Genomic DNA, 26988 nt, shown 5'->3' on the forward strand with positions numbered 1-26988 from the left:
AGCTTTTTCATTCACTGGCTGATCACACAGTTACACTGGCAAAAATACTGGCTGAGGTGAAAAAAACATCTTGCAGCAGCTGTAAGTCTGTATGAAGATGGTTCCTTTGAAGGCTTCCATATCAATGAGAAACCTTGGAATCAAGGAACAATTTTCAGCTTTTTAAATATAAGAGGTCATCATACAATAAGAATACCCTGTAAGTTTCAGAACTGAAAACTCCGTTGTTAGTCCAAAAACAGCTTTTATTGAAACCAAACCTAGAGAATGACTCATAGATAGGTGAAATACCGCCACTGTTGAAGAAGAGCAACACCTACTTCTACAGCCCTGTCCCAAATTACACATTTCATATGCACTTTCGGTCTTGTGGACTTGCAGTGTGGACTCCACAGCAGACTTCTTCCCGAAAGTCAAAACGCCGTTACGTCACGAAAGTGCAGATTCGTAGGAAGACCGCAAGTGCTTAGGGTGCCATTTTGGACAGGACCTACATCAGTAAATAACAGACTTGACGCTAACACTGGATCGAGCAACTAAGCGATACACCTGCCTTTAAAGAGTGCAAAATGTTGTGCAGTGCCAGGTTGTGCTGCTTATGTGTACACTACATGTCTAACCAAAATCACCAGTGACCAGTGATTTCTGATATATAATGATACATATACAGTCAGACTCTCTTTGTCTCAAACTCGTTTATTTTCAGTAAATCAAACCAGTGACTAAACAGTCAACTTCACATTGTTTCTCTTAGTAGGATGAAAATGATCTGATATTTAAATTGTGATTAAATTATATACAGAAAGCGATCAAAGAACACTCCCTTTACAATCTCTGGAGCTGTCAATCAAACAGCGTGAATTTATCAATGACTGAGTTCGGAGCTCTCGCCAAAACTCCCGTTATAATCAATGAATCTCTTATTTACATCGTGTTTGCACTGTTAGTTATGATGAAAGCATTCGTGAGAGTGCAGAAATCGAGTTGCAATGATGAGATCGCTGCATTCATGCGCTCAACATGTCTGTGATCGGCTACAATCCTCATCCACTGCAACCTTTCATGCCACGGGAGTTGATCTAAATATAATGCTATAGATCTAAATATAAAGCTATAGATCTAAATATAATGCTATAATCAACATTTTTCATGATTAGTTGAGAGCTGTAACAGTAAAAAGTGCTAAAAGTTTTCGAGAGTTCCACATGTAATTCTTAACAATTTCAAATGCAAAGATGTTAGCCAATCACAGCAGTGGGCGTTTACACTGAAGCCCCTTCAAACAGATTGTTCAAATTAGAGGACTAAAGTCAAGGTAGGAAAAATAGTTTAATTCTAAATTATGACAGTTTTCAATGTAAAAATCATAAGTGCCATTATAAGTGCACCCCAAGAAAAATTCTAAAATAAAATATATAAAATAAAAATAATTGCAGTTCATGGCCCCTGAAAGCTACATTCATGATATGTTTTACTGGGAGCAGCATTTTACTTTGAACCTTTCATAGCACTGGACACTAAAACAAATCCACTCCTACATCTTGGTGAAATTAACATTTAAAAAAAAAATCATATGTACCCTTATATAATATGGCCTCATTTCCCATGATAAATGTACACTTTGTAGGCAACCCTGTTTAGCACATGCAGTTTCTGATAAGCTTTTTGGCTGATAAAGGTCTGATAAGGTTAATTAACTCTAATTGCTAATGTTCCCTACGGTTTTATTGTGACAGCACGACTGCTCCATTAAAGGGATTGTTCACCCCAAAAATTAAAATTCTGTCATCATCATACACCATCATGCTGTTCCAAACCTGTATGATTTTCCCCTTTATGAAACACAAAAGGATATTTGTTTAAAAATGTACTGGTGGTTCTATTCCATGCATCTACGATGAATCAGGACTGAGGCTTCAAGCTTCAAAAAGGGCACAAAAGCCCTGTCATTTACTCTCCCTCATGAACCTGTATGACTCTCTGCATGAAGGTGAGAAAATGGATTTTGGGTGGAAAATATTTGGGTGAATTATCCCTTTAAAGTTCATATGTTCATGCACTTTATACCAAGTTTTTATACACTATCAAAAATTCACTGAAGAAGTGACTATTTCTGTCATGACAACTCTCTGAGTGTTTGGCATGGTAATGAGTATGACAATGTTGATATGTTTGGTCTTGGCAGAATAGATCTGCTACGCTGCTGCTGTTGGTTATTGCTGCTGCTGCTGCTGCAGGGCAAGTACAGGACTTGCTACTGCCAATACATACACAACACTCTGTTGTGAGCAATGCTGCTAAGACATGCTGCTGCTGTACATGTATTACCCATAGCAGATCTATACAGGTGGAGCTGGGGAAGGTGGAGGGTTTTCTGAAAGCGCGCTGCAACTGCTACAGCAAATGCTGACCAAGTATTTGAAGGTTGATCAACGAGCTCATTGGCTACTGATACAGCAGGAACCAATCAGTTGTGCCCTGTAGATAACAATGTGATTATAATCAGGTTGAGTTAAGGACCTATTAGCCTGCGTCATCTAGTTTCATGACAGAGCTTTGTATGTATGATTTCATGAGCATGTCATGTTATCATAATTTGATCTCTTTCTTGGGTTCACAGGAAATAATGTCAGTAGATGATGAATCAACCTCCTGCTATTGCTTGATGGACTCGCATTGCTGTCATTTGTTGCTGGATCAGCCGGGCTGTTATGCACTGGTGGGGGAACCCGTCACCGATTCTGCCATAAAGAGACTAAGGATTGCTGTGTTCGGCAGCATGGAGGCCTCCTCCATGGACTACAACCTGCGAGTACACTGTGTAGATGACACACCACATGCCTTTCAGGTGAGAGCTGGACAGTCAACATATGTTCACATTACTCAAATAGAGAGCAACAGTTGGGTTCCGGAAGTACAAATCCCATTTCATTTTCTCCATAGTGGAATTGATTTTTAACAATTTTAACGTATAAACTGATATATATCAGTGTTCCGATGGATCATTAAAAACTCTTAATAGCCTACAATTTGAATCTCCTGATTTTAAGGCCATTAAAATGTCTTAAATATGTGTATTTATTGTTCATTTCTAGTTAATATTTGTGATCATTTTAATTTGTCATTAGCAATGCTTCTTGGGATTGTAATTATTTCCCTTATTAAAGAATAATACATTAAAAATTAAAAATATGTTAAAAATACACAGTCTTGTACATTTTGTATTTTTTTTATACTTTTATGTTTCAAATCAAAGTTTAAATGTAAATCTGTGGTGCATCACAATATTATAGGAAAACTAGACTGCATGTGCAGTGGGGTCTAAAAGTTATATAATAGTAATAATGTGAGTTTGGAGTTATTATAGTTTATTTGTGTAACCAGAATGACCGAAATGGTCAGTGCTATTTTCAAACAAGCACACAGAGAGGATACAAAAGTCAAAGTCAATTACTGTTGTCTTACACGAGTGCTCAGACACACACACACACACACACACACACACAAAGAGAACACTCATCTCTGCAATGCAATGACACACAAAGCAGTTTTGACAGATGAACACTGCCATGCTTGAAATCAAAGCAGGCAGTAATCAATTTAAATTCAATTTTCTTTTCAAAGCTTTTACCAACACTTTGTTTGAAAGCACTTTTTTATATTTCTGAATGTTTATTAGCTGTCAAGCTTTTGTTCCTTCCAGACATTGTACTTTTTTTAGCTACTCGAAATCAGCTTCAGATAATATTTGTTATAATTGAATTTTAACCACAGTGTGTAAGTGTTTGAGCCTTTTTAGCCATTTTAAGTTATCTTCTGAACTGGATAAACATTCAGCACATTCTAAACAGATTAGCCACAATACTGTGGTTCTAGGTTGTCAAATGTATCCACATTTTCTTTCTGTACCACTCTCTGCCCTTCCGTGTTCTCACTTTATTTTTCTTGTACCTCCATTTTTTCCAAAGGGAGTGGTCACTGCTGAAACCAGCAGAGGAGGTCAACTACTAGAGGAGCCCAAGACGCTGTTCTTCAAAGGAAACTGTCTCAGTCTACAGGTGTCCATCCAGGATATCCCTCAGTTTCTGTGGAGCATCAAACCCTTCACCACCTGTCAGGTAACATAGTAATATTAGTAAGCTACTAGGACCAGTGCTGTAATGTGCCATAGGCAGCTGCCTACACGATTGCATTGCAGACATCCCGCGAAGGGTCTGTCTGCATCCCGCAGTGCTACCAGCCACGCCCCCACGAGTTACGCCTCCTGCAAAGAAACAAGCGTGGATGTCATTGACTGAAACAATCTTTTCAAGAACATTTATTTCTTGTTTTATGTATGAAATGTTTGTAAGGCTAACTTATATTGCTTTCGAATCTTATGCAGTATGAAATAACAGCTATTATTAAAACGTAAAATAAATTACCGTATATACCCGACTATAAGACGACCCTGAATATAAGACGACCCCCTATTTTCCAGACTTATTTTTGGGACAAAAAGAGATTTTTGTGGAAAAAATCTGGTTTTAACAGAAAATTATTTTATTTTAAAATTGCAGTGATAATTCATTCTCTCTCTTCCAGCGCGTGCGCGCACCTTTCTCTCTCTCTCTCTCTTGCTCTGCGTCTCGCGCGCGCACCTCTCTCTCTCCCGCGCGCACCTCTCTCTCGTCTCGCATGGCAGAGAGGAGCAGCGTTTTAATTCAGTTAAACACAGATATTATGTTGCTTCTCTAATTTTACATGCAAGTATAGCCGAAATCATTTGTCTTAATGGGTCGCGTTTCAGTCACTATTTCATATTAATTCCGTTGTTCTTTCTCCCTTTCCCCCCGTAATTTTTTCTATATCGCGAATATAAGACGACCCCCCATTTTTCAGCCTATTTTTAGGACAAAAACCTCGTCTTATATTCGGGTATATACGGTATACAATCAAACACAGAGCTATGGTAATTATAGCTAAAAACCTACCTTTAACCCTACCCCTTCAATAAAATTAAAATTTACTGTGGAAGTTCATAAATACAATACTTTAAAAACAAAACAGGATGACTTGTGGTGTCTGCTGATCAGTGTAATATGATATGTATGCCTAATCACTAAGTGGCGATTGTGAACCTTAAAAAAAGCAAGGAAAGTGAAGTAGAAGAAGCGTGGTACTATCATCGATTCTAGTGGAAGGTGCTAATTGTCTGTTTCATACTGCTGTACAAAGTCGGACACGCTTGGAGATCCCAGGTATACAATATACATATACAATATGAGGAAAGTTTATGTGATCCATATTTTTGTCTTGTTGAAACTACAAGTTTCAACCCTGAAGAACGAAACCGTCCTACCTAGCATACAAATACACAGTGATAAGACAGTATCTGGTTCTAGGTTCATGCAATTGATCTGTTCAGGAGTGCTTCTGTCTCCTTGAACATGCATTTGTATGCCTGCTCAAGGGAGAAATTAATCCCGGCATTAAGGCATCCCATCAAGCATTTCTTCTGCTCAGGGTTCCTATCACTGTTGACATTAGAGCATCTCACAGGTCATTTCAATATGCAAGGCTAGAGAAATGGCGCAGGAGAGGTCAAGGACACTCCCTGCAGACGTGCTGCTTCACGGAAATTAATAATACATCAAAGGCAATTGCTTTCTCTTCCCCTGCCCTGCTCCCAGATTCTGTGTGTTGTACATACCCCAGCAGTGACCCCTATCATCGGAATTAACAGGGATTAGAGTTTGTGTCTCTTTTGTACTGATGGTCTCATAGACGAGTCTCTTAACACGCATGCTTCCACGTTTTTCATGGATCAGGTGCTTTTCCTGACTCAGCTCTCTGATCTCTCTCTCTCTCTCTCTCTCTCTCTCTCTCCTTCTCTTCATTCCTGGTGTCCTCATCCCGCTCTGCTGCAGGAATTCTCCTTCACCCAAGTGTGGTATAGTAACCAGCAGCCTGTGCACTGTGCCTTCTCGCTGCAGAGACATAGCGCCTCAACCACCCAGCTCTCCTGCAAGATCAGTGTGCGGCAGGTCAAAGGTCATGAGCAGCTCCTGCAGGTCTACTCATCGGTGGGAGAGGTCAGATTCACTCTGATGTCATCTCTGTCACTGTTTACTCAGCCTCATGTTTATTTTTTTCCTGTTGGTCAAAAAAAGAAGTCTCTTCCAAACAATGACAGCTTACTGTAACAGGCTGTCAAGCTCCAAACAAATATTTACTGATTTTTCACCTTCGCTGCATGCGGCTCTCAAGTCAAATATGCTGCTTATACACTCTTAAAAATAAAGGTTGTTTATTGGCATCTATGGTTCAATGAAGGAATTTTAACATCCATGGAACCTTTCCACTGTGCAAAAAGCAGGAAAAAAAAAGGTTCTTTAAGATTATTAAAATGTTCTTCACACTAAGAAAATAATGGTTATTTTAAGAACTGTTTTTGGGGAACCCAATATAGTACTTTTATGGCATTGCTGCAAAAACTTTCAGTTTTGGAATCTTGTGTATTTGATTTTAGAGTCACAGCAGAGGTAAAGATCAATGTGAATAGTGACTTAAATTTCAGTTTAAATTCACTCAGAGCTATCATACAACTTCAGAAGACTTGGGATATAGCGCACATAAGTCATCTGGACTGCTTTTTTGTCCTTTTTAGAGCTTAACAGCCCATATTGAACGTTGTTGTATTGAATTTATTTTATTTTTTATAAATCTTTAGAAATTCTTTTTTACAGGTTTGAAATGACAAAAATAGTTAAATTAGTTAATACCAATAATAAAATAAAGAAATAATGAAAGAGATTTCGCTTTAACTATTCTTTTAAAAATGTTGGTCTTTTACTATATGGGGAAAATATATTCTAAACCTTTCTAGTGTGTCAGTGGTTTTTCAAGCCCCTTTGTAGATGAACACAAATGCATGCTAAAAAAAGTTTTTTTTTTGGTTGTTGTTTTTCAGAGTGAGAAAGAGACGGTCCCATTTTTTATGCAGGCAGATTGCACGGTGACGTCACAGACAGGGGCCAAAGCCTTCAAAATCCCCCTGTCCATACGTCAGCGGATATGCACCACCTTCGATACTGCCAACGCCAAGGGCAAGGACTGGCAGCTCTTAGCTCAGAAACTCCACATTCAAAGGTGAGCGCCGGAGAGATATAGCCAAGGCAACAGGACTGATTGAAACTTATTGCGGCAGTGCTCTTTGTTAACAATGCCCTTGAATAATAAGCTGAGACTGCACTCCACTTTGCTCGATCATTTCACTCAGAACTCATACTCTTCAGGCTTTTCATCTTTATTGAATTCAGTTTCTGCAAAGGTTAGAAGTTAAATAACCACTAGAGACTGGAGAGATGAGAGCCACCTTCCCTTTATCTATAAAGCGATTGTATGACATATATTGATAGTTTATGCTGATATTTATTTCTGTGTAGATGATCTACGAGCTGAAACCCTTAATTTTCCTTTTAAATCTGAATGATTTATTGGTCAGTTGGCTCTTTTTTAACAAGACTTGCAACCAAGTAACTCCACAAAAGGAAACCATGCAAATAAAAAGAGAACTGAGCAATTGAAGACGTTTTCATTCACCCTGGTAGCCTACTACTAATATTTTAATGTGTCATTTATGAGAACAGTTCTGAAGATATGAACTGGTATTACAGTTCTGTAAATTGTGCCATTTAAAATAATCAAATGGCAATTCAGAATTGAATTATGTAAACATTATGTTACCTTTACTTGAACCTATGCTGTGCTACATGACCATTTGAGTTTGGAATTATATTACAACACTGCCATCTACTGGCACTTTACATGTGACAGTGCACACGACATGTATCTGTTTAGACTGTTGTACCTAATAAAACAATAGAAGGAGAGTAGGTTGACACTCAAAATATTCTCTTGCTATGTACTAACATTTTCTTCTATTGTGAACCCTCCATTTCCTTCCTGCACAGGAACCTGTCCTACTTTACCAAGCAGAAGAGTCCCTCTGCTGTCATTCTCAGTCTCTGGGAGGCCAGGCATCAGGACAGTGGAGATCTTGACTCACTTGCAAGTGCTTTGGAGGAGATTGGAAAGATCCACTGTAAAAGTCTGCCTCAGAGTCCAGATGAGAAAGAAACAGACTTTACGTTCTGAGGGACTATTGAAGACCACACTTATTCCACCAGGTGCAATTCGCCAGCATCTTCAACCAGCTAAGGTATCCGAGCTGAGAGAAGCCTGGGAAAGGAGGCGACCAATCAGACAGTTTCACGTATCTGACCATGTGCAAAGTTGTACATGTGCAAGTTGGCATGAATTCGGCACAGATTCAACAGCTTCAAGATGCTTTTCTCGAAGCAAACATCACAGTGCCAATCCATCACATGTTACATGAAATTCCGCCTTAGCCTTTCTTTGGTGTTTATGATTTTTTTTTTTTTTTTGTGAGGGATTTGATTGGTGGCCAGGCAGGGATTTTCTTGAGCATTTCGTTAATCTTTTCCTATTTCTCCAACAGTGTCCCAGAGTTCCGCAGTATTTATATTCCTTCTGCATGTTACTACTGATGTGTGCTTTGTTTGCACTATATGATGTTTAGAGAAGGGAAGAGAAGGAAATGCACTCCTGAAAACACATTGTGATTGTGGCTCACTCTGTTCTTTTATTTCTATTGTTGTTTTATTGTCATTTTGCCGTCTTAATGAGATCAGTTGAGGAATAATTATGAATAATATATGGTGATATAAAGATTCTAACTTTTTTTCAGCTATGAAAGTTATGCAGGTTAGGAGGTAAAAAATCAATTACGTTTTTCCCTCTGAAGACCTTAAAGCATAACCCCATCACACGCTTAAATGCATTACTCTGTTCCTGTGAGCGTGTGTAGTCATCAGGAGCGGTATCATGCCTTTTGTAGAGAGCGTCAGGCCTGAGACGACCTGAAGAAGCGTTTACTCACGCCGTGCAACGGCAGCACATACCTTTTGTTAACATTTAGAGCTTTCTTTTGAAATGCAGCTGAAAAGGAAGAGCTCCAAGAGACCTCTGTAAAATTAGCCTCTCTTATCTCCTCTGACCAAATTCCACCGTGCAGTGAGAAACACAATGGGGGAACACGGGCCGGTGAGCAGAGAGAGTTATAATTAAGGTCTGATAAAAGGAAAGGAGCTATGTGGAAAAATGCTGTCAGAATTGCAGGGGAAAAAAAGTTATGTCCTGCTTTTCCAAGTTATCTACTTCATTAACCTTCTCCCTCAAACAGAAATGCCTCCAAGAGCTCATTTTATTTGTTTTTTAGTTTTAGACACTACAATGCGCACCACATTTTAATTGTAGTTTTAACATAAGTTTTATGAAGCATTTAACAAATCTGATCAGCACTGAGATCAGTAGCCTGTTTGACTTATTTAGACGCTGCTAAACCACCAGTTGTCCACATAACTATCAAATAAATTAAAATCTTGATTTTATTTTATTACCAAATTTGCTGTCACCCCCTCTAAAATCGAATTAAAACACATCGTGTCATCATTTTAATGAATTTGAAAGAAAATTGCTTTTGTGCTCATTAAACTTTATTCAAGTTCATATTTATGTCCAAATGATGGAACATGACGTTTAAGCTTCAAGTACAGAAATAATTCAAGCAAAAAAAAAAAAAAAAAAAAATCTAGAAATGGCTATCAAACCAAACTTCAGCAAAAACTTTCAACAACAACAACAACAACAAAAATCAGCAAAACTGATTTTGCCCTATTATTGTAGACTACAGTTATAGTGGTACTATTTGATAAACTTCCAGAAAGCCTTCAAACGGTAAAGTTGATAATAATCCTTCCCACGTTCATGTTATATTTAGGCCTTTGCTTCAAATTATGATTCTTGTGCCTTGTATAACTTCTGTAAATGGTGAATGTTGTACAGGTTCTGAAGATGGTTCTGAATCATGCAAATGTACTGTAAAATATCAGTTTAAAAAAAAACAAACACTATATTACACTGATATGCAGGGGTCAAGAGCTTTTCTAGTGCTAAATATACTTGTTTGGTATCGCCAGGCCAGCTTTGTGGTATATTGTATCTATGATTATGAACATTTTGGATGTTTTCTGTACAGTAGTTTGCGGATGTATATGCAGTCTTTTGGAAATAAATGTACAGCTAAAGAGAGCTGCAACTCTAGCAAACATGCCCCATGTCTTTATTCTGTCCGTTTCTGTGCCTTACAGAAACGGCACAGGACGTTTGCATTGTTCTGCAACTTGTTCCTCTTAATCTGAGCAAATTTAGTTCTTAAAAATTAAACTAATATCCTGATGAATCTCTACAAAACAAGGCGATTAACACATACACTTCTGTGTTTAAGGCATACAGTAAATCAGCCCAATATCCTCAGAACTGTAGCCAATAGTGCAATGAAATGAAAACGTTCATTTCAGCAAATTTAATGTCTCAGACATGCCGTAATTTAGTTTTATAAATGGCTGATGCAAAGTCCACAGCTGGTAGTCTTATCTCAAACAACCCCTCCTCTTTCAGGAACTTCTTATCAAAGGACACATAAGGGACTAAAGAGTCAGCCCTCATAACCATGGTAACTACGAGTTTGTTTGTTTGTTCTTGTTAATGTTAGATCAATTCTTTGAGCAACATTGAGAAATATGAATAAGCAAATACATATTAATAAAACTCCAATTTGAAGATGATACAATAACAGTGTGTATAAAGCCTGCAATTCCATTAAAGAAAATTCACTTAATGTTGCTGTAATTGGTTGTTTGGCATCTCTGTCTGAAGAAAGGCAGAGGGAAGAAAACTAAATCAGTTTTCAGGAAGCAACAAAACAATTTAGGCTAGTGACTAGATTTGTCGAAAGGAAAGAATGCTGCTTTCAATGGGCCACAGTAATGCCTTACAACAGGCCATACAAATATTGTAGTTTATCTGGAAAACTTATCACTAATACAATTAAAAATTGGTTGAAAAATCCCAGTGTAGGCTAATCTAATATTGCTAATGAATGGATCACATGGTTGATTGTGTTTGAGTATAAGGAGCGACCTTTGTCTGCATTCTGAAGCATCAGTATGAAATTCCCCTTAGACTTGATACATGAATAAACAAACAGAAGTCCCACCTTCCTCAGTCAACTAGAGCATCCGCCAGCTTCCTGTGTTTACAGTGTCCCTCAACAGTCATAGTATCGCACTGTCACAGTCAACTGTCTGCTAGATAGCGCCAAACTGACAGAGATGGCCTTGCATTGCGGAAACTGATAATAATGGTATGTGTGCGTTCAGATGTCCTGAGAATATACGGTTGTTGGAGATTCACTCACATGGTTATTTGACTAAAGTTTTACACGTAGAAAGATTATCTGGCCCTATATTTTCCCAAGATGTGAGAAAATATAGACGGACATATTTTAAAATATTGAATTATATAAAGTAGTTATTCAACACGATGTGAAGTTTGTAAGCGATTTGTGTGCCAGCCAGGTTGTCTCGGGAAGTCCTGAGAATGTATGAATCCCACTATAGCGAAGGCTTGGTTCACTAAAATAATTAGACCACGTGATTAACGCTCAGACACTTATAAGGGTAACGTCACAAGAAACCTAATTAATATTCATAAGGAAAGCCTCGGCCATAGTAGGATTGGTCACTTCGCATTCAGCGTGTTCAGGTTTGAAGAAGCGCTCAATTCCATGATATAAGACCGGAAGTTTTCTCAACAGCTAAATACTGAGGTGCACTATCCGTGGGTTGGTGTTGGGACTTAATCTTGTTTCAGTTTATACGGAGAAAGTGACACAATGATTTGACTACTATGCGATACATTATTTTCTTGGTAAGTGAATTTAACATTTATTTAATTTGTTTTTAGATACCGTATATTTGAATGTCGTAATAGAGAAACTTTGAAATTTAGTTTGCTTCATGACGCGTTAAATTGAAACATGCTTGGACTGTTCGGCGGCGATAAACCACCTGGCACAACAGATCTTTGTCAATTAAAAAATACAGAAGTTTTAAAATAATTAGAAACCATGGAGTAACCTCTGAATCTATATTTGATCTATCTCTATATACAAATCCTCACATAACTTTAGTCTGTTTTAACAGTTTTAACGTGGAAATTGGATTGATAATGACTTAATCTGAAACTTAAGTCAGAAAATTAATCAGAAAATTTAATAGGCATGGAAATAAATAGGTTGTGCATATATATATATATATATATATATATATATATATATATATATATATATATATATATACACAACCTATTTATTTCCATGCCTATTAAATTTTCTGATTAATTTCTGACTTAATTTTCAGATTATATATATAATTTACACATATATAGCATATAGCCTAATATAATACACACAAACAACCTATTTATTTCCATGACTATTAATTTTTCAGGTTAATATATATGAATATACAAATTTATTTTGTTATGTGGAGCATAAAACAAGATATTTTGAAGAATGTTTGTAAGCAAACATTTGTGGGGGAAATACCATTGATTTCTATAGTATTTCTTTTCATATACACTATACAAGTCAATGGTGTATGGGGCGCCGTTTGTAAAGTAGCTCACTCTGAAAATAACAGCAACATTTTGTCACATTTAGCTTCAAACTATGTTTAAAAAACTGGTATGAATTTTTGACGGTCACTTTTTAGCACATTTACAACAATATTTGTCAACTTAGAGATATTTTAAATAGTTAAATCTAAATATTAAATGTTAAACCTAAATGTTAAATGTTAAATCTAAATGCTAAATCTAAATCTAAATGTTAAATCTAAATGTTAAATCTAAATCTAAATGCTAAATCTAAATGTTAAATCTAAATGTTAAATCTAAATCTAAATGTTAAATCTAAATCTAAATGTTAAATCTAAATCTAAATGTTAAATCTAAATCTAAATCTAAATGTTAAATCTAAATCTAAATGTTGAATCTAAATGTTAAATCTAAATCTAAATCTAAATGTTGAATCTAAATGTTTCGGGTGAAACTAAATATTTAGCTAATATGCAAATTCAAAATGCCGGTAACCGGAAGTGCCAAAATAAAAGCGTGAGGAAGTCAGTGTGTGTTTATAGCATGGTTTAGTGTCAAATAACGAATAAAAACCATCTCATCCAAGGAAATGGTCTCTCTTGGACATGGATTATCGTAATAAGTACCTAAAATAATCAACACGTTTGGAGAAACTGTATTTGAGTAGGCTAGTGTCACTTTTATGAAAGGTGCGGGACTTATGACCTGTAGCTATAATAGTCAGCCACGAGGGGGCTCACTTTGATTGAATGTCATGTCATCACTCTGTCATCATATACAAATACAGTTTCTCCAAACGTGATTATTATTTTATGTAGTTATTATCACGATAATCAATGTCCAAGAGACCATTTCCTCGGATGAAATGGTTTTTATTCGTTATTTGACACTAAACCGTGCTATAAACACACACTGACCTCCTCGCGCTTTTATTTTGGCACTTCCGGTTACCGGCATTTTGAATTTGCATATTAGTTATATATTTAGTTTCACCCGAAACATTTAGATTGAACATTTAGATTTAGATTTAGATTTAACATTTAGAATCAACATTTAGATTTAACATTTAGATTTAACATTTAGATTTAGATTTAACATTTAGATTTAACATTTAGGTTTAGATTTAGATTTAACATTTAGATTTAGATTTAGCATTTAGATTTAGATTTAGATTTAACATTTAGATTTAACATTTAGATTTAGATTTAACATTTAGATTTAGATTTAACATTTAGATTTAACATTTAACATTTAGGTGTAACATTTAATATTTATATTTAACTATTTAAAATATCTCTAAGTTGATAAATATTGTTGTAAATGTGCTAAAAAGTGACCGTCAAAAATTCATACCAGTTTTTTAAACATAGTTTGAAGCTAAATGTGACAAAATGTTGCTGTTATTTTCAGAGTGAGCCGCTTTACAAACGGCGCCCCATAATGGTGCCCCACAACTGTTTGGTTACTGACATTCTTCAGAATATCTTCTTTTGTGTTCCACATAACAAAGAACTTCATATATGTTAGGAACAACTTGAGGGTAAGTAAATTATGACAGAATTTTCATTTTTGGTTGAACTATCCCTTTAAGTTTCTAACACACATAAACAAACTCAAGTGTTCCGAGACATAAAATGAAAGGTACGCTAAGATTTACACCAATAGGTGTCAGTATAAGATACAACACCACTTTTTACCAGAAAGTCAGTCTTTATTGAAGCACACATCATCTTTTTACTGTTTCTTCTGTGTGTAGGTTTTGTTGTTGCTAAATATCAGTCACTTGGATCTGTCCTGCGCTCAAGGGTCCATCAAGAACAGATCAAGCCGGGATGTTTCCTGCAGAGAGAGCCTGGAGTATGAACATGATAACATCTGCTGCCTGAACTGCCCTGCTGGTGCATGATAATAAATAAATAAAAACACTTTAAGTTCTGGTTAGACAATGTCTTGCATGTGCACTTACATTCCACCACCTCATCTTTTTGCAGGAACCTATGTGAAAACAGCCTGCCTTACTGCTTCAAAAAAAGGAGAGTGTAAAACATGCGAGTTTGACACATACACTGAGCATGAAAATGGACTGAAGAAGTGTTTATCGTGCACCATGTGCCGTATAGGTAATTCTGTTATTTGAACAGAATATTGTCAAGTTTTTCAGATTTATGCAAATTTTTTAAGGTCATGCAAGCCAAATCAATTTTGTGCTCACATGATAGACTTCCTTCAGATATATTTAATTGTAAATTGCCTGCTATTTGTGCTCCTTCTTTCCTTCTGTAGATCAGGAAACCACTGAGAAATGCACAATTACCCAGAACACAAAGTGCAAGTGCAAACAGGGGTCGTTTTGCTTACCTGACCAGGCATGTGAGGTGTGCAAGAAATGCAGCCGGTAAGTTCTTAATGTAAAATTTGATCAAAACTTAGATTTTGGACAAAGAAGTCTCATGTTAATCAAACTGATCAGCATGAACGGATAGCACACCCAATAATGAAAATGTGCACGAACAAACTTCGTTGGTTCTGGTATGACAAGCAAGCACTTTGAGCTTCTATTTACTATATTTGATGTGCTCTATTAATTTGCATTCATCAATGTTTATATGTGAATAAAATAAAATCTGTTCATTCTATAAAGCAATAGTATCTCTTCAGAACTCTTGGAATAAACGGCTCGATTCCCCGGGATTTCTGTCTTTTGAAGCATCAAAGTTTTGGTGGAATAGAAAATATCTTAATTTGTGTTTCAAAGATGAACGGAAGTCTTACAGGTTTGGAACGACATGAAGGTGAGTAACTGATGACAGTAGTTTCATTTGTTGGACTCAAAATCATTTCATTTGTTGAACCCAGATGCAAAGAGGATGAGGAGATTGTAAAAGGCTGTACACACATTTCCAACACAGTTTGTAGAAAGAGAAGCTCTTCGGGAAGCTCCATCTCAGGTAGTAGAAAACCTTTCTCACTCTGTTGCCCAGTGATTTCAGTGATTTCAGTAAAGGAACTTATAGTTGTTAACTGGGATATTCTGTCCAACATTTGTCTTTTGTAAAGGTTTTGTTTCCATAGTGTTTCTCATAGCGATTGCATCCCTTTTGTCCTACAGTGACTTTCATTGTTGTGCCAATAATTGCAATGCTGGCATGCATTTTGAGTATCGTCTACTGGACAAAGTCAAAACCAAGTAAAGGAGCAGGTAGGGCACACATCTTTCCTCAGTTCTTTCAATATTTCTTCCTTGTTTCTTTTTTGCTTATCGTACAAAATCTTTTTTAATTCCAGTAAAATCAAGAAGTCCAAGGGAAATGGTTAAGATCTGTATGGTAGGTCAACAAGACATGCATCTGGTGCATTTGATTTATCAGCCAACCACAGAAACTCATGTATTTTGATGCAACTCAGCACTGATTTGAACTCTGTAAATATGACGACCAGATGACGTCTTTCTTGCCATGCAGGGTGACAGCGAGGAGGTGATAGAGGAGAGGCAAAATGCCCAGAATTCCAAGACAGATGACTCCTCTCAGCTCCAGCCATTTCTTGAGCAAAACTATGCGGTGTGTAACCATGTACCTGCTTCATCAGAGATGGAGAAAGACAGGGGACTAGGGGACAGCCTCCCAAACACCGCCAACTCCTCACAAATTAGCCTGGCCATGTCCGCTGTGCCCATTAACCTCCAGCCCCTCCACACTAACCAGCCTCCAAGCTCTGCAATTGCCTGGCAGCCTCACACTTTGGTGAGAGTTGCCGCTTTCTTTGTATTAACAACACGTCTACCAATGCTTAAGTCTCTGCTTTTAATATTTCCTAAGCCTGGATGAAGTAGCAGATTTACTATCTGTTGGTGTCTGCATTGTCATAGCTTGCTTTCAGGATAAAGACTTTCTATGTTTTGTAATATTTTGTAAAATCAGGCTATCTTAAACTAAATTTAACATGGAGAGGTCATGTTTCGCAATATTTTTGCACTCATTTAGATATTGGTGACAGCTTATGCCTTTTGTTCAGCATTTTTGGACCTGACGTCTCCTGTAACTCTTGAGCAATCTGTCAATTTTGGGAATATGTCTTACTCCATTAAATAATGATGTTTATATTGATCTGGAAGCCCAGACTGTATGGCAAGAGATCTAGAATATGCAGTTTATACTGTATAAAAATATGTGTTTGTTTGTTTGTCTGTCTCTCTCTCTCAGTGAGACAAGTTAGATTGACTAAAACTAAGTTATTTAAAATTTTGATTTGTCAAGCTTTGGTTGACATCTTGTTCAAAAATAAGTACCACCAGTAACCGCTATTGTAACTATCAGTAAATCACATTAATTCACTATACAAATACATGTGAATTGAATTGAATTACCATGAAATGAAATTCTTCCATCTCTTTTAGGAACGAGAGTTGTCAAGAAGACTTGTTCCTTTGAACGGTAGGGTCATACCTTTTTTCCTTGCATAATTTCAGCATTCGTTAAAAAAAAAGAAAAAAAAAAGGGTTATGCTGAATTGGTTTTACTTCATCTCACCTTTTCAGGAGATGAATCGTTGAAGAAAACGTTTGATTTCTTTGAAGAAATTGATGTCCACTATCATAACAGATTCTTCAGGTTCATTGGACTGAGTGATAATTCAATCAAAAGTACAGATTCTCTTTTTCCAGAAGACAGAGTTTATGAACTGTTAAAAATCTGGATGGAAAAGGAGGGACTGAAGGCAGATTTCAACAGTCTTATTGAAGCATTAATCTATTTAGACCAAAGGCTGTCAGCAGACAATATTGTGACAAAGGCAATTAGTAATGGTTACTTTAAATATGAAGATGAGTGACTGGAAACAAACAAATATTGTCACCCTTTTAGTGACCTCAGGTAGCAAAGGCTTACCTTATGTAGTGTTATTTCCTAACTATTCCAAAATGGAAAGTGTTTCAATATTTATTATGTTGGCCAATAATGTTCAAATGTTTAGAAAAGACAAATGCTATGCTGTTGTTTACAAATATTAGTTACATTTGGAAAAAAAAAAGTGATATTTAAGACTTCTAATATTATGAAATGTTGTGTTACTATTATTGTGGTCGTATTATTTCCCATTTTGTAGACAAAATTGTTGTGCATTATGATCTCGAATATGTTAACATATGTCATGTGAATTATTTTGTTGTGAACTAATAAAAGCAATTCATTTGTACATTTTGTTTTTCCCTTAATGATTGTGACTTTACAATAACGTTTTAAATAATGTTAAGGTTCTGAATATAGTGTCCGCAAACTCAGCATACATTACAAGTTCTAGTATATAAAAACTGTATTTCAGCTTGCTCGCCACCAGAGGTCACCTGATCTCCTGCGAAATATGGATTTCAACATCAAAATGTATCTTTAGGCTTTACAAATAGTTGAAAAAAGTGGATGACAGTGACAGATTAGAGATGCAGGACCCACTGGAAAACAAGTTTCAAACCACCGTGGTGCAAAAGAAAAACACTTCATCCTAAATGACACAGGAACGCTGTCAGTGCATTCTGAAGACGCGTGTGCAAAATCCCTAACTTGTGATATATATGTGTGTGTGTGTGTGTGTGTGTATATATATATGAATATTTATGTGTGTGTGTGTGTGTGTGTGCGTTTGGTTTATATTACATTGTGGGAACCAAATGTCCCCACAAGGATAGTAAAACCTGAGATCACCTCCATTGTGGGGACCAGCCAGCGGTCCCCACGAGGGAAATGGGTTAATAAACATACTAAATTATATATTTTTGAAAATGTAAAAATGAAGAAAGTTTTCTGTGATGGGTAGGTTTAGGGGTTAGTGTAAGGAGATAGAATATACAGTTTGTACAGTATAAAAAACATTAAGTCTATGGAGAGTCCCCACAACGATAGTGAACCAGACGTGTGTGTGTGTGTGTGTGTGTGTGTTTAAATATCATTTTGGGGACATTTGCCTTACGTAGCTTACAGTATGTATTGGTTTTAAAAAATGAGATTCAGTGTGTAAAAAATTGTGTAGTAATTGCCTTTTAAAGACACCTTATAGGCACTTATTGTACGTTATTATTTGTATTGGTTTTTTTTTTTTTTGGTTTTTTTTTTTACTTACGTCAGTGTTTTTTAGATTATCAAATGTTAAGAGATAAAATTCAAATAAATTGTGTAATCGTATTTTATTGCGAAATAGGTCGTGTTCACTACACTTCCCATGCACCCTTGCAGTTAAACAGGAAATGCCATGTTGGGTTCTGCGTTTCCCAAAATCATCAGCGCAAGAGCTTGGTCGTTAAAGTTTGTACACGCTTATTTTCTCTTGCATCACATCTGATTAAATCATATTATCTTACGTTAACAGTCAATATTTAAAATAGTTTGCGTGGGTACCTCGTCTGTTTTCGAGTGTCCTCAGACTGGCATTACGTCACAACCAAAAACAACCTGTAATGTAAGACACAAACTGCAATGTAAGACAAAAAAAGTATAAACCGCTCCGTAAGTCTATTCTTTTATACGACAGGTCTTTGACACCAAAATGTTTTTAATGTTTTGTTACATTATGTCATTGCATCATGGAAGCAGTTTGTATAGTTCTCTCTTTGTACAGTATTTATAGTTTTGAGTGACATAATTTCCATTTCATGCTTACTATTGCTAGTTTTTCCCTTTCTGCTGTTCCTCATTTCTTCTAATATTTATTGTTTGCCATCTGGTCTGTTTGCAGACGAAATCGAAAATCATAATGGGGAATTATGGAAAGAGGAACTGAGATCAAGTCAGAAAAAAAAAAAAAACCCTGTCACGAGGTTGTTTGATATTTGTGAGATACCAGATAAAGGTAGCTTACAGTACATTCAGATGTGCTGCACTGCTTATATAGCCTTTTATAGGTACACTTTGACTGCTTCTTTCTTTTTCTTTTTATTTAAATATCACTGCATTATATTTATTTGAGTCTGACACAACGCGTTTTTATAAGGCAAGTTGAAATATTATTAAATGCTTATTAATGTTGTTGTTTGTCTTTGTGAACACCTCTATGATTGAATACGTGTGTAAGTAAAGTTCATCTGCATTCTCTGTCTCGGCAGCACTCACAAGATGAGAGGAATTGTTGCATTTTACGTTACCTATCTGCTGTGCCTGATATTGGGGATTGTCTGTGTGGTATTAGTAGCTCACTGGAATTACACCTACCGAGGTGGATTTGCATGGGACGGCTCAGCCAAGCACTTCAACTGGCACCCGGTCTTCATGGTCACTGGAATGGTGGTTCTTTATGGGAATGGTACGTTTGATTGGGTATTATTTTGCCTTTTGTTTCATGCTACTGTAGCTGTAATATAACACATGACATTGCACAAGCAATAGTTTCAGCTGTATGTGGTAGAAAGTTTGTGTTTGTTTTAGTTTGCGGTGTTACATTGTTTGTGAAATTATATGATTTTAGTTATAGGGAAAAATATTCTACTTGTTTTTTTTTTTTGTCAACTTAATGTCCTTTTCTCTTGTAACCAGCGGCCGTAGTGTACCGTATTCCTCTGACATGGGGTCACAATAAGCTCCCGTGGAAGCTGTTACATGCTGGGCTTCTGCTCCTTTCTCTCATTCTGTCTGTTCTCGGGCTTTGTGCTGTGTTCGACTTCCACAACAAAAACCACACACCCAACCTCTATTCCCTCCATAGCTGGGTGGGGATTTGTACCACTGCACTTTTCACTGCACAGGTGTGTATCGTGTTGAAACTGCTCATGTACAGTGTAGATGTTCATATGTTATATGAAGGACCATGGAAGCGTGTTTCCGCTATGAAACACAATTAAAAAGGTAAGTGCGAGTTTTTATCTTGTAATTCTGACTTTTGTCTTAAAACTCACAATTGTGGGTCTGTATCTCACAATTCTGACTTTATTTCTGGCAATTATGAGTTTATAACTCACAACTCTGACTTTTTTTCTCAGAATTGTGAGCTATAAACTTGCAATTGCAAGTTACAAAGTCAGAATTGTGAGATATAAACTCACAATTGCGATAACCTTTTTTAGTTTTATGCCGTGGCAGAAACATGCTTCCATAGAGGAAGTAAATTAAAAGTATGAGTCTTCCCACAGGAACTAAAAAAATGTCCTTTTCTCTATTCCCCCCCAGTGGGTCATGGGTTTTACCGTGTTCCTCTTACCTTGCACCCCAATGGCTGCACGTGCCCTTATAAAGCCAGCTCATGTATGGATGGGAGGAATCATCTTGGTACTGAGCATTGTATCTTGCATCTCAGGGATCAACGAAAAGCTATTTTTTGCACTGTAAGTGACTTGAATCTGCTATTGCAGGTGAAGAACCTATGTATATATGGCTACTAATGTTTGAGAGATCTTCATGGATCGTTTGTGCTGTTTGATTTGGTAGATCTGATCATTATGCTGTAATCGATATGTTTTAAGATTTGCAGTATGATGTAGAAAGAAGAAGATAGAAAAGAACATGTATTCATAAATGTAGAGCTCTCAATAGCTTCAGTGTGGTGCCATAGCAAATGCGTTCTTCTATTGGTTCTTTCCTCAGAAAAGCAAACACCAATGAGACGCTGTCTTATTCTGCATTACCACCAGAGGCAATCACTGCAAATTCTTTGGGAGTCATCATTGTAGCATTTGGATTGGTTGTTTTGAAAATCTTGTCCAATCAGATATGGCAGCGTCCTGAGCCAGGCTATGATGAGGGAGTTTACAGGGTAAGACAAAGGATTTTAAGAAAATGAAGAAATGGCTTGCTAATATTGTGACAAAAGTCATGTTTAATTATCTTGCCTTAGTATAAACCTCTCTATATTCATAAATTAATAACTAAGAAAGTATTCATAGGAGTAATTTTTTCTGACAGAAATGTTTTTATATTGTCCCTTTCTCTCATTTTCAGCCCCTGGCATATGATGGAAGCTGATGTCTCAAAGCTGAATGTCTGAAAATGTTATATTTATTTGCATTCTGACTGATCAGCTCTCTTCAATTGAATCAAAATCCCCTAAAATTCCAACCATTTGTCTTTGTATTTCTAATTATACCGAGCACTCCTGGGAAGAGTCCCGTCTCTTTATGTGTTTTTGCTTAGATTTGATTGTGTTGCTGCTGCTGTTTGAAATTGTGTAGAGCAAAGGCAAAATATCATAAATAATCACTGCCTATTTGTCAGTGTTTTGTGCTAATTTATTATTAAAGAAGGCCTCTGTATATAAGAAATGATTAATATCATTTTATGAAACATCAATGTTTGTGTCTGTGAAGGAAAACCAGATGAAGGTTTTTCCTCTTTGTTTGTCAAACCGGTTCAAACCGGCTGTGAAGGGCATTCAAACCAGACAGGGACAAACCACCACGCGTCATCATCAGTGAATAACCAATAGGAAACAGAGACAGTCTCGTACCAATCAAAGCGCTGGGCAGAGGTGTTTGAAATTTACATATTTCAGTAAAAATCCAATCAGCTATTGTTTGATAGTTTGAAATATACGCACTAAAACACAAATGTAATGCAAATCCATACTAAATTTGGTCCCAAAAGTAATGTAATTATAGTACTCAGAAAAACTAGCAGACAGCATATTACAAGGATATAGGATAAGGAGGTCTGTCCTAATAACTGAAATATCGTGAATACCCCAACATTATACATGTTTATTTTATTTTATACAGTCTATGGTTTATTTGTTATACATTTTCTTCCATTCCATGATCTGTACTCGAAAAGAAACAGAAGCTCAATAGAACATTTCCTATTTCCCTTCTTGTTTTGCACTGTTACATGACGTGATGAGCTCCGCCCGCAGTGGCGTTGTGACAAGCATGGTTTCAACAAGGTCCGCTTTAAAGATACTTGTCAGTCTTCCCCAGTACGCCCATCCCATTTCATTCGTGCTCTTTAAAATCTCAGTTAGCTACCATGTCTGGTCGTGGAAAAGGCGGCAAGGGGCTTGGGAAAGGTGGTGCAAAACGTCACCGCAAAGTCCTGAGAGACAACATTCAAGGAATCACAAAGCCAGCTATTCGCCGCTTAGCTCGTCGCGGTGGTGTGAAGCGTATTTCTGGTCTGATCTACGAAGAGACGCGTGGTGTACTGAAAGTGTTTCTTGAAAATGTTATTCGCGACGCTGTAACTTACACCGAACATGCTAAGCGCAAGACTGTGACTGCTATGGACGTAGTGTACGCTCTGAAGCGTCAAGGCCGTACTCTGTATGGTTTTGGCGGTTAAATTTCACCCGGACCGGATTTTTTAAAAAAAAAGGCTCTTTTAAGAGCCGCCCAAACATTCGATCAAAAGAGCAAATTAATCTGTCTTAATGTATTCTTTATTATTTATTTTAAATAATTGTTTTTTAAGTTTCCCACAACACATTAAGTCGTCTTTTTTATTGTGTTCATATTTTAAAATGGAACAAAAAAAGCAAGCTGTTTATGGTTAATTACATGAATTAACAGTAGGCTACTACTTTTAACAACATAAACATGACTTAACAGTTCATTAATTAGTGGGTGCTCGGACAGAAATGTGAGGATTTTTTTGTTTTCATTTACTCTTAAATGTATATAAACTACTAATTATTAGTATAAACTACTAATTATAATATGTATTGGGTAAAGTTAATAATTAATAAAATAATAAATAATGCATGAATATGTGCGCAAAAATTCGCACATGAAAAAGGCCCTTTATTTATTATTGCTTTTATAAAACAGTTACACCATAATAAAAAATATTAGGGACACAATTTAAAACAAGCCAACCACCATTATTTTTTTCAATGAGATAGTCCCAGACATCGTAACGCGTTCCTATTCAGTGCTGATTGGTAAATAGTAGGCTAGTAGCTACATAATTAGATTACACAACGATAGTTTATTTAGTTGCATAACTACGTTTTGTAATGTCACGGCCTTTATCTTCAAGCGGAGGAATGGCACTGGAAGAATTTGCTTAGTAAAATAACATTTTAATGAAATTTTCACTTTTAACAACAAACTCGAGTAAGCACAAAATTCCTGGCCTGCAATTAGTGTATTTTAATTATTATAAGAGGTCTGCTAAATTGTGAATATAGCCATGCATGGCTTATATAGCGTTGTTAGGCACAACACAGCATGGCCTTATTCACAAACAACACCACATAATATTAAGAACACAAATTTTCATTAATGCTTACTTTTTGTTGCATAATGCAAGCAGTTTTATGTGGTCTAGGAATGACAATTAATGCATCTGCTTAATAAAATTATTAAGAATACAAATATTCACTAAAACATAAGCACATTTTCATAAGCAACTTCATTAAGTTTTATTGTTCCGCAAGCAGACAACAGAAAGCTGCTAGGCGTATTAACAGGTCAAAGTAATTACATCTGCTGGAACAACTTATTGACCAATCAGCATCCAGGGCCGGAACTATCCGTTTTGTGATTTGTTTTGAGTGAAAATCAACTGTTAATAAAAGTATCATTTATCATAGAAATTTGTTTTTGGTGCCATAGTTGATGTTTGATAGTATTGCTAATGACAGGCTTGAGTCCACATGCTTTCAGTTTAGTCTAATGTTTAAATAGCCTACTAAACTCAAATTACGTTTACAATTGAACGTGACTCGTCACACACATTTATGAAATATTTCATAAATATCTGTGACAGATAAATAGTTTTATTGTTTAAAGTCGATCAACATCGCAGTACACAAAGTGCAATATTTTATTACCCTGCTGGCCAATGAAGCAACGTGTTGAAAATCCTCGCTGTTATGCCTCCTAAAAAGGGGCTAAATTACCTTTTTACAACGACTAAATATAATTAGAATAATAGTAAAGTGTTTAATAGTATTGGTGTATAAGTATTTAAAACGGTAATAAATACATGAATACAACATTATACTCCAAGATTGCTTCCTGCTGTTGTCGCACACCTCTACACTTTCTCTTCGGACAAACAATACATAGCCTACTCCCGTTTTATTAATGACGGACAACGTCTTTAAATGTGTGTAATGTTGGGAAACTTGCTTGTAAATAAGTTACTTGAATCATGTCTTGGATGTTCAGATATGATTATTGATAGGTCGTTGTAGAAAGAATGTCCGAGAGATTAGGGGAGGTTGAAATGGCGACAGCGCTGATCTGTGTTACCTCCACTAAAGAAAACCGCTTAATTTTTTTATTCCGTGAGTATTCTTTGACTAAAACCACCACAAATGTGTACATTAGGGTCTCCTTTATGCAAAACATCTATCGTTTTAGTTGTGATTTTTGAATTTTAATATATAATCTACAAAAGAACAGAGGAAGTGCGACGTTTACCGCTGAGACTCGCACTAAATTTGGACGCGTTTTTATTTTTGTACAATAAACGGACCGATGTTTTGCACGAAACATGAGCTGCCCTTAAAGAGGAAAGACTCAGCTATCTGGACGTGGTTTAAAGTCTGCAATCTATCACTCTGTATCGCGGGAAACCTTGTGTTTTTCAAGATCAGAAAGCACATCTACAAACGACTCCGTCCTGTTGAGAGCGTCGGTTGAGGCGGTTGAGTCTATATGGTTCTCATCTCCCGTTTAAATCCCGCCCTCAGCTGTTGGATGTAAACATTGTTTGTTTGACAGCTCTGTACTACGAGACATCGGCTCTAAGTTTACTGAAACTATGACAGAAACTGCTCCTGCTCCCGCGGCTGCTCCGGCCAAAGCCCCGAAGAAGAAGGCGGCAAAGGCGAAAAAGCCTGGAGCAAGCGTGTCAGACCTTATCATGAAGGCGGTGGCCGCTTCCAACGAGCGCAAAGGAGTTTCCCTGGCGGCTCTAAAGAAGGCTTTGGCAGGTGGTGGATATGACGTTGAGAAAAACAACTCTCGCGTCAAGATTGCTTTGAAATCTCTGGTGAAAAAGGGGGCGCTTGTTCAAACTAAAGGCACCGGGGCATCCGGATCTTTCAAGGTGAGCAAGAAACCAGCCGCCAAGAAACCCGTCAAGAAAGTTGTGGCGAAACCGAAGAAGCCAGCAGTGAAGAAGGCGGCGGCCAAGGCGGCGAAGCCCAAGAAGGCAGCGGTAAAGAAACCTGCCCCGAAGAAGTCTCCCAAGAAAGTGAAGAAACCGGCAGCGCCCAAGAAAGCCACCAAAAGCCCGAAGAAAGTGAAGAAACCGGCTGTGAAGAAAGTTGCAAAGAGTCCTAAGAAGGTCAAAGCAGTGAAGCCTAAAGCCGCAAAGCCCAAGGCTGCCAAGGGGAAGAAGACATCCGCCAGGAAGAAGTAGACTGACAGACTTCACTCCATAAACCAAAGGCTCTTGTAAGAGCCACCCCATCTTCACTGAAGTGCAAATGTTCCTGTCTGATGCATGTAACGTTAAGAAGGCTACTGCCTTTTTATAGACTGAGAAAATGATTTTTAGGTTGGATGTGACGCTGTTTTGAGCTGTCTTGTTTTAGAGTCTCATTGCTTCTAAAAAATATCACCAGCGCGAGCGGGCAGATGCTGTGGAAGACTTTTATCAAGATCGGTTTACTTTGTATAACGTTAAACACACGACAGTCTCTACCTCTGTACCTGATAACGTACACAAAGCCGATTACTTGGTGTAGATTTTCAACCCTTCAGAGATTATACAGAAGAGTCCGCTGGTTGGAAAGTGTCCAAAATGTGCATACGTTAAATAACGTTACAGTTTGTTCAAAGTTCATCGTGTGCGAGCGTGAGTGCACGTGCGTATGTGACTAAAAAGATGATGAGTGTGTTTTATCACTATGATTCGTTATATTTATATTTTGTATTGGATTATACGAGACTTTCCTGTAAATACAGCAATACAGAACAAACACTTAATTTATTCATAGTTAAGCGATGGTTTGTTAAAGGTTACTACCAAAGGCAAAATACATTCCATCAGTGAAATGACTTGTTTGTGTTTTTTTTGTATACGGTTGTTCTTAACATCCATAAACTTATATTTTGTTCAAAATTTGTTATAAAACTCCTAATAAAAAAAAAAATTATATCAGAATGATCTGAGTGCTCATTTGTCTTTATCTGCTCAATGTAGGCTACACTTGTTCAATTGTTCGTTTTTTAATTAAGGAGAATGTATTCTTATTAAAAGTAATTTGTGAACATATTTTGGGTAGACCTTGTTTTATCAATACATTTAATTATTTCTGTAAAAGAAAAAAAAGGAGGGTGGGGGGATTTAAAAAACAAAACAATTTAGGTTAAACTTCATATGAATGTATATGAAAAGATCCTGTTACTGAATGATTTCAAAGTTTGACCATAGACCTTATTCACAGCAGCGCTTCTTTGATTTTTAACGGGAGTGAAAGCAAGGCTGCAGGGATAGACATACATTTCTCTTCAGTGAGTTGTACAATTATTGAATGTGTTTTTTGATTGTTGTGCTCACG

At 36.8% G+C, this 26988-nt stretch overlaps 5 protein-coding genes across 19 annotated transcripts in view; all 5 read left to right on the forward strand.

Annotated features, from left to right (window-relative positions):
• Positions 1 to 9633, forward strand: part of unc5db (unc-5 netrin receptor Db) — a 182668-nt gene extending 173035 nt beyond the window's left edge. For 3 of the 4 annotated variants that reach the window (XM_084115269.1, XM_084115268.1, XM_084115271.1), the window contains 5 exons: positions 2621 to 2848; positions 3969 to 4118; positions 5910 to 6074; positions 6953 to 7131; positions 7956 to 9633. In XM_084115269.1, the coding sequence (XP_083971395.1) occupies positions 2621 to 2848; positions 3969 to 4118; positions 5910 to 6074; positions 6953 to 7131; positions 7956 to 8139 (906 nt within the window). In that variant the 3' untranslated portion in view covers positions 8140 to 9633. The remainder of the gene's footprint in view (positions 1 to 2620; positions 2849 to 3968; positions 4119 to 5909; positions 6075 to 6952; positions 7132 to 7955) is intronic. The other variant, XM_084115270.1, reaches the window with a different exon arrangement.
• A 2000-nt stretch (positions 9634 to 11633) lies between these two features.
• hdr (hematopoietic death receptor) lies at positions 11634 to 17757 on the forward strand. Of its 2 annotated transcripts, none has more exons than XM_084114805.1 (10): positions 11634 to 11835; positions 14321 to 14462; positions 14556 to 14684; positions 14848 to 14959; positions 15421 to 15512; positions 15674 to 15763; positions 15850 to 15890; positions 16026 to 16307; positions 16961 to 16997; positions 17102 to 17757. In XM_084114805.1, exons 1-10 carry the CDS (start codon positions 11815 to 11817, stop codon positions 17392 to 17394), a joined length of 1239 nt encoding a protein of 412 aa, XP_083970931.1. In that variant the 5' UTR covers positions 11634 to 11814; the 3' UTR covers positions 17395 to 17757. The 2 variants fall into 2 exon arrangements, with proteins under 2 accessions (XP_083970931.1, XP_083970932.1); XM_084114806.1 differs by having other exon boundaries at positions 11668 to 11835; positions 16026 to 16124.
• A 1014-nt stretch (positions 17758 to 18771) lies between these two features.
• Positions 18772 to 21746, forward strand: cyb561a3a (cytochrome b561 family, member A3a). 11 transcript variants are annotated; one of them, XM_084114815.1, is made up of 7 exons: positions 18779 to 18857; positions 19288 to 19401; positions 19655 to 19851; positions 20082 to 20290; positions 20712 to 20866; positions 21126 to 21294; positions 21480 to 21746. In XM_084114815.1, exons 3-7 carry the CDS (start codon positions 19665 to 19667, stop codon positions 21501 to 21503), a joined length of 744 nt encoding a protein of 247 aa, XP_083970941.1. In that variant the 5' UTR covers positions 18779 to 18857; positions 19288 to 19401; positions 19655 to 19664; the 3' UTR covers positions 21504 to 21746. The 11 variants fall into 11 exon arrangements, with proteins under 11 accessions (XP_083970933.1, XP_083970941.1, XP_083970936.1 ...); XM_084114810.1 differs by having other exon boundaries at positions 18785 to 19058; positions 19288 to 19453; XM_084114811.1 differs by having other exon boundaries at positions 18785 to 18857; positions 19288 to 19453.
• A 728-nt stretch (positions 21747 to 22474) lies between these two features.
• On the forward strand, positions 22475 to 22829 carry LOC311083334 (histone H4). Its single transcript, XM_084114790.1, has one exon. The coding sequence runs from the start codon at positions 22500 to 22502 to the stop codon at positions 22809 to 22811; it is 312 nt and encodes a 103-aa protein (XP_083970916.1). The 5' UTR covers positions 22475 to 22499; the 3' UTR covers positions 22812 to 22829.
• Positions 22830 to 25167: 2338 nt separating this feature from the next.
• On the forward strand, positions 25168 to 26591 carry histh1l1 (histone H1 like1). Its single transcript, XM_084114789.1, has one exon. It carries the CDS (start codon positions 25242 to 25244, stop codon positions 25842 to 25844), a length of 603 nt encoding a protein of 200 aa, XP_083970915.1. The 5' UTR covers positions 25168 to 25241; the 3' UTR covers positions 25845 to 26591.
• Positions 26592 to 26988: the final 397 nt, after the last annotated feature.

The sequence above is a fragment of the Abramis brama genome (genome assembly GCF_963993115.1).
Source record: "Abramis brama genome assembly, chromosome: 5".
Classification (NCBI taxonomy): domain Eukaryota; kingdom Metazoa; phylum Chordata; class Actinopteri; order Cypriniformes; family Leuciscidae; genus Abramis; species Abramis brama.

Coding starts and splice junctions, on each gene's coding strand:
- hdr (XM_084114805.1), top strand. CDS start 11,815: ATGCGATACATTATTTTCTTG. Junction 14,685..14,847: donor GTGCACCATGTGCCGTATAG/GTAATTCTGTTA, acceptor TTCCTTCTGTAG/ATCAGGAAACCACTGAGAAA. Junction 15,891..16,025: donor AAATGGTTAAGATCTGTATG/GTAGGTCAACAA, acceptor CTTGCCATGCAG/GGTGACAGCGAGGAGGTGAT.
- cyb561a3a (XM_084114807.1), top strand. CDS start 18,805: ATGTTGGGTTCTGCGTTTCCCAAAATCATCAGCGCAAGAGCTTGGTCG. Junction 18,858..19,654: donor GCAAGAGCTTGGTCGTTAAA/GTTTGTACACGC, acceptor CTGTCTCGGCAG/CACTCACAAGATGAGAGGAA. Junction 20,291..20,711: donor CTGCACTTTTCACTGCACAG/GTGTGTATCGTG, acceptor ATTCCCCCCCAG/TGGGTCATGGGTTTTACCGT.
- LOC311083334 (XM_084114790.1), top strand. CDS start 22,500: ATGTCTGGTCGTGGAAAAGGCGGCAAGGGGCTTGGGAAAGGTGGTGCA.
- histh1l1 (XM_084114789.1), top strand. CDS start 25,242: ATGACAGAAACTGCTCCTGCTCCCGCGGCTGCTCCGGCCAAAGCCCCG.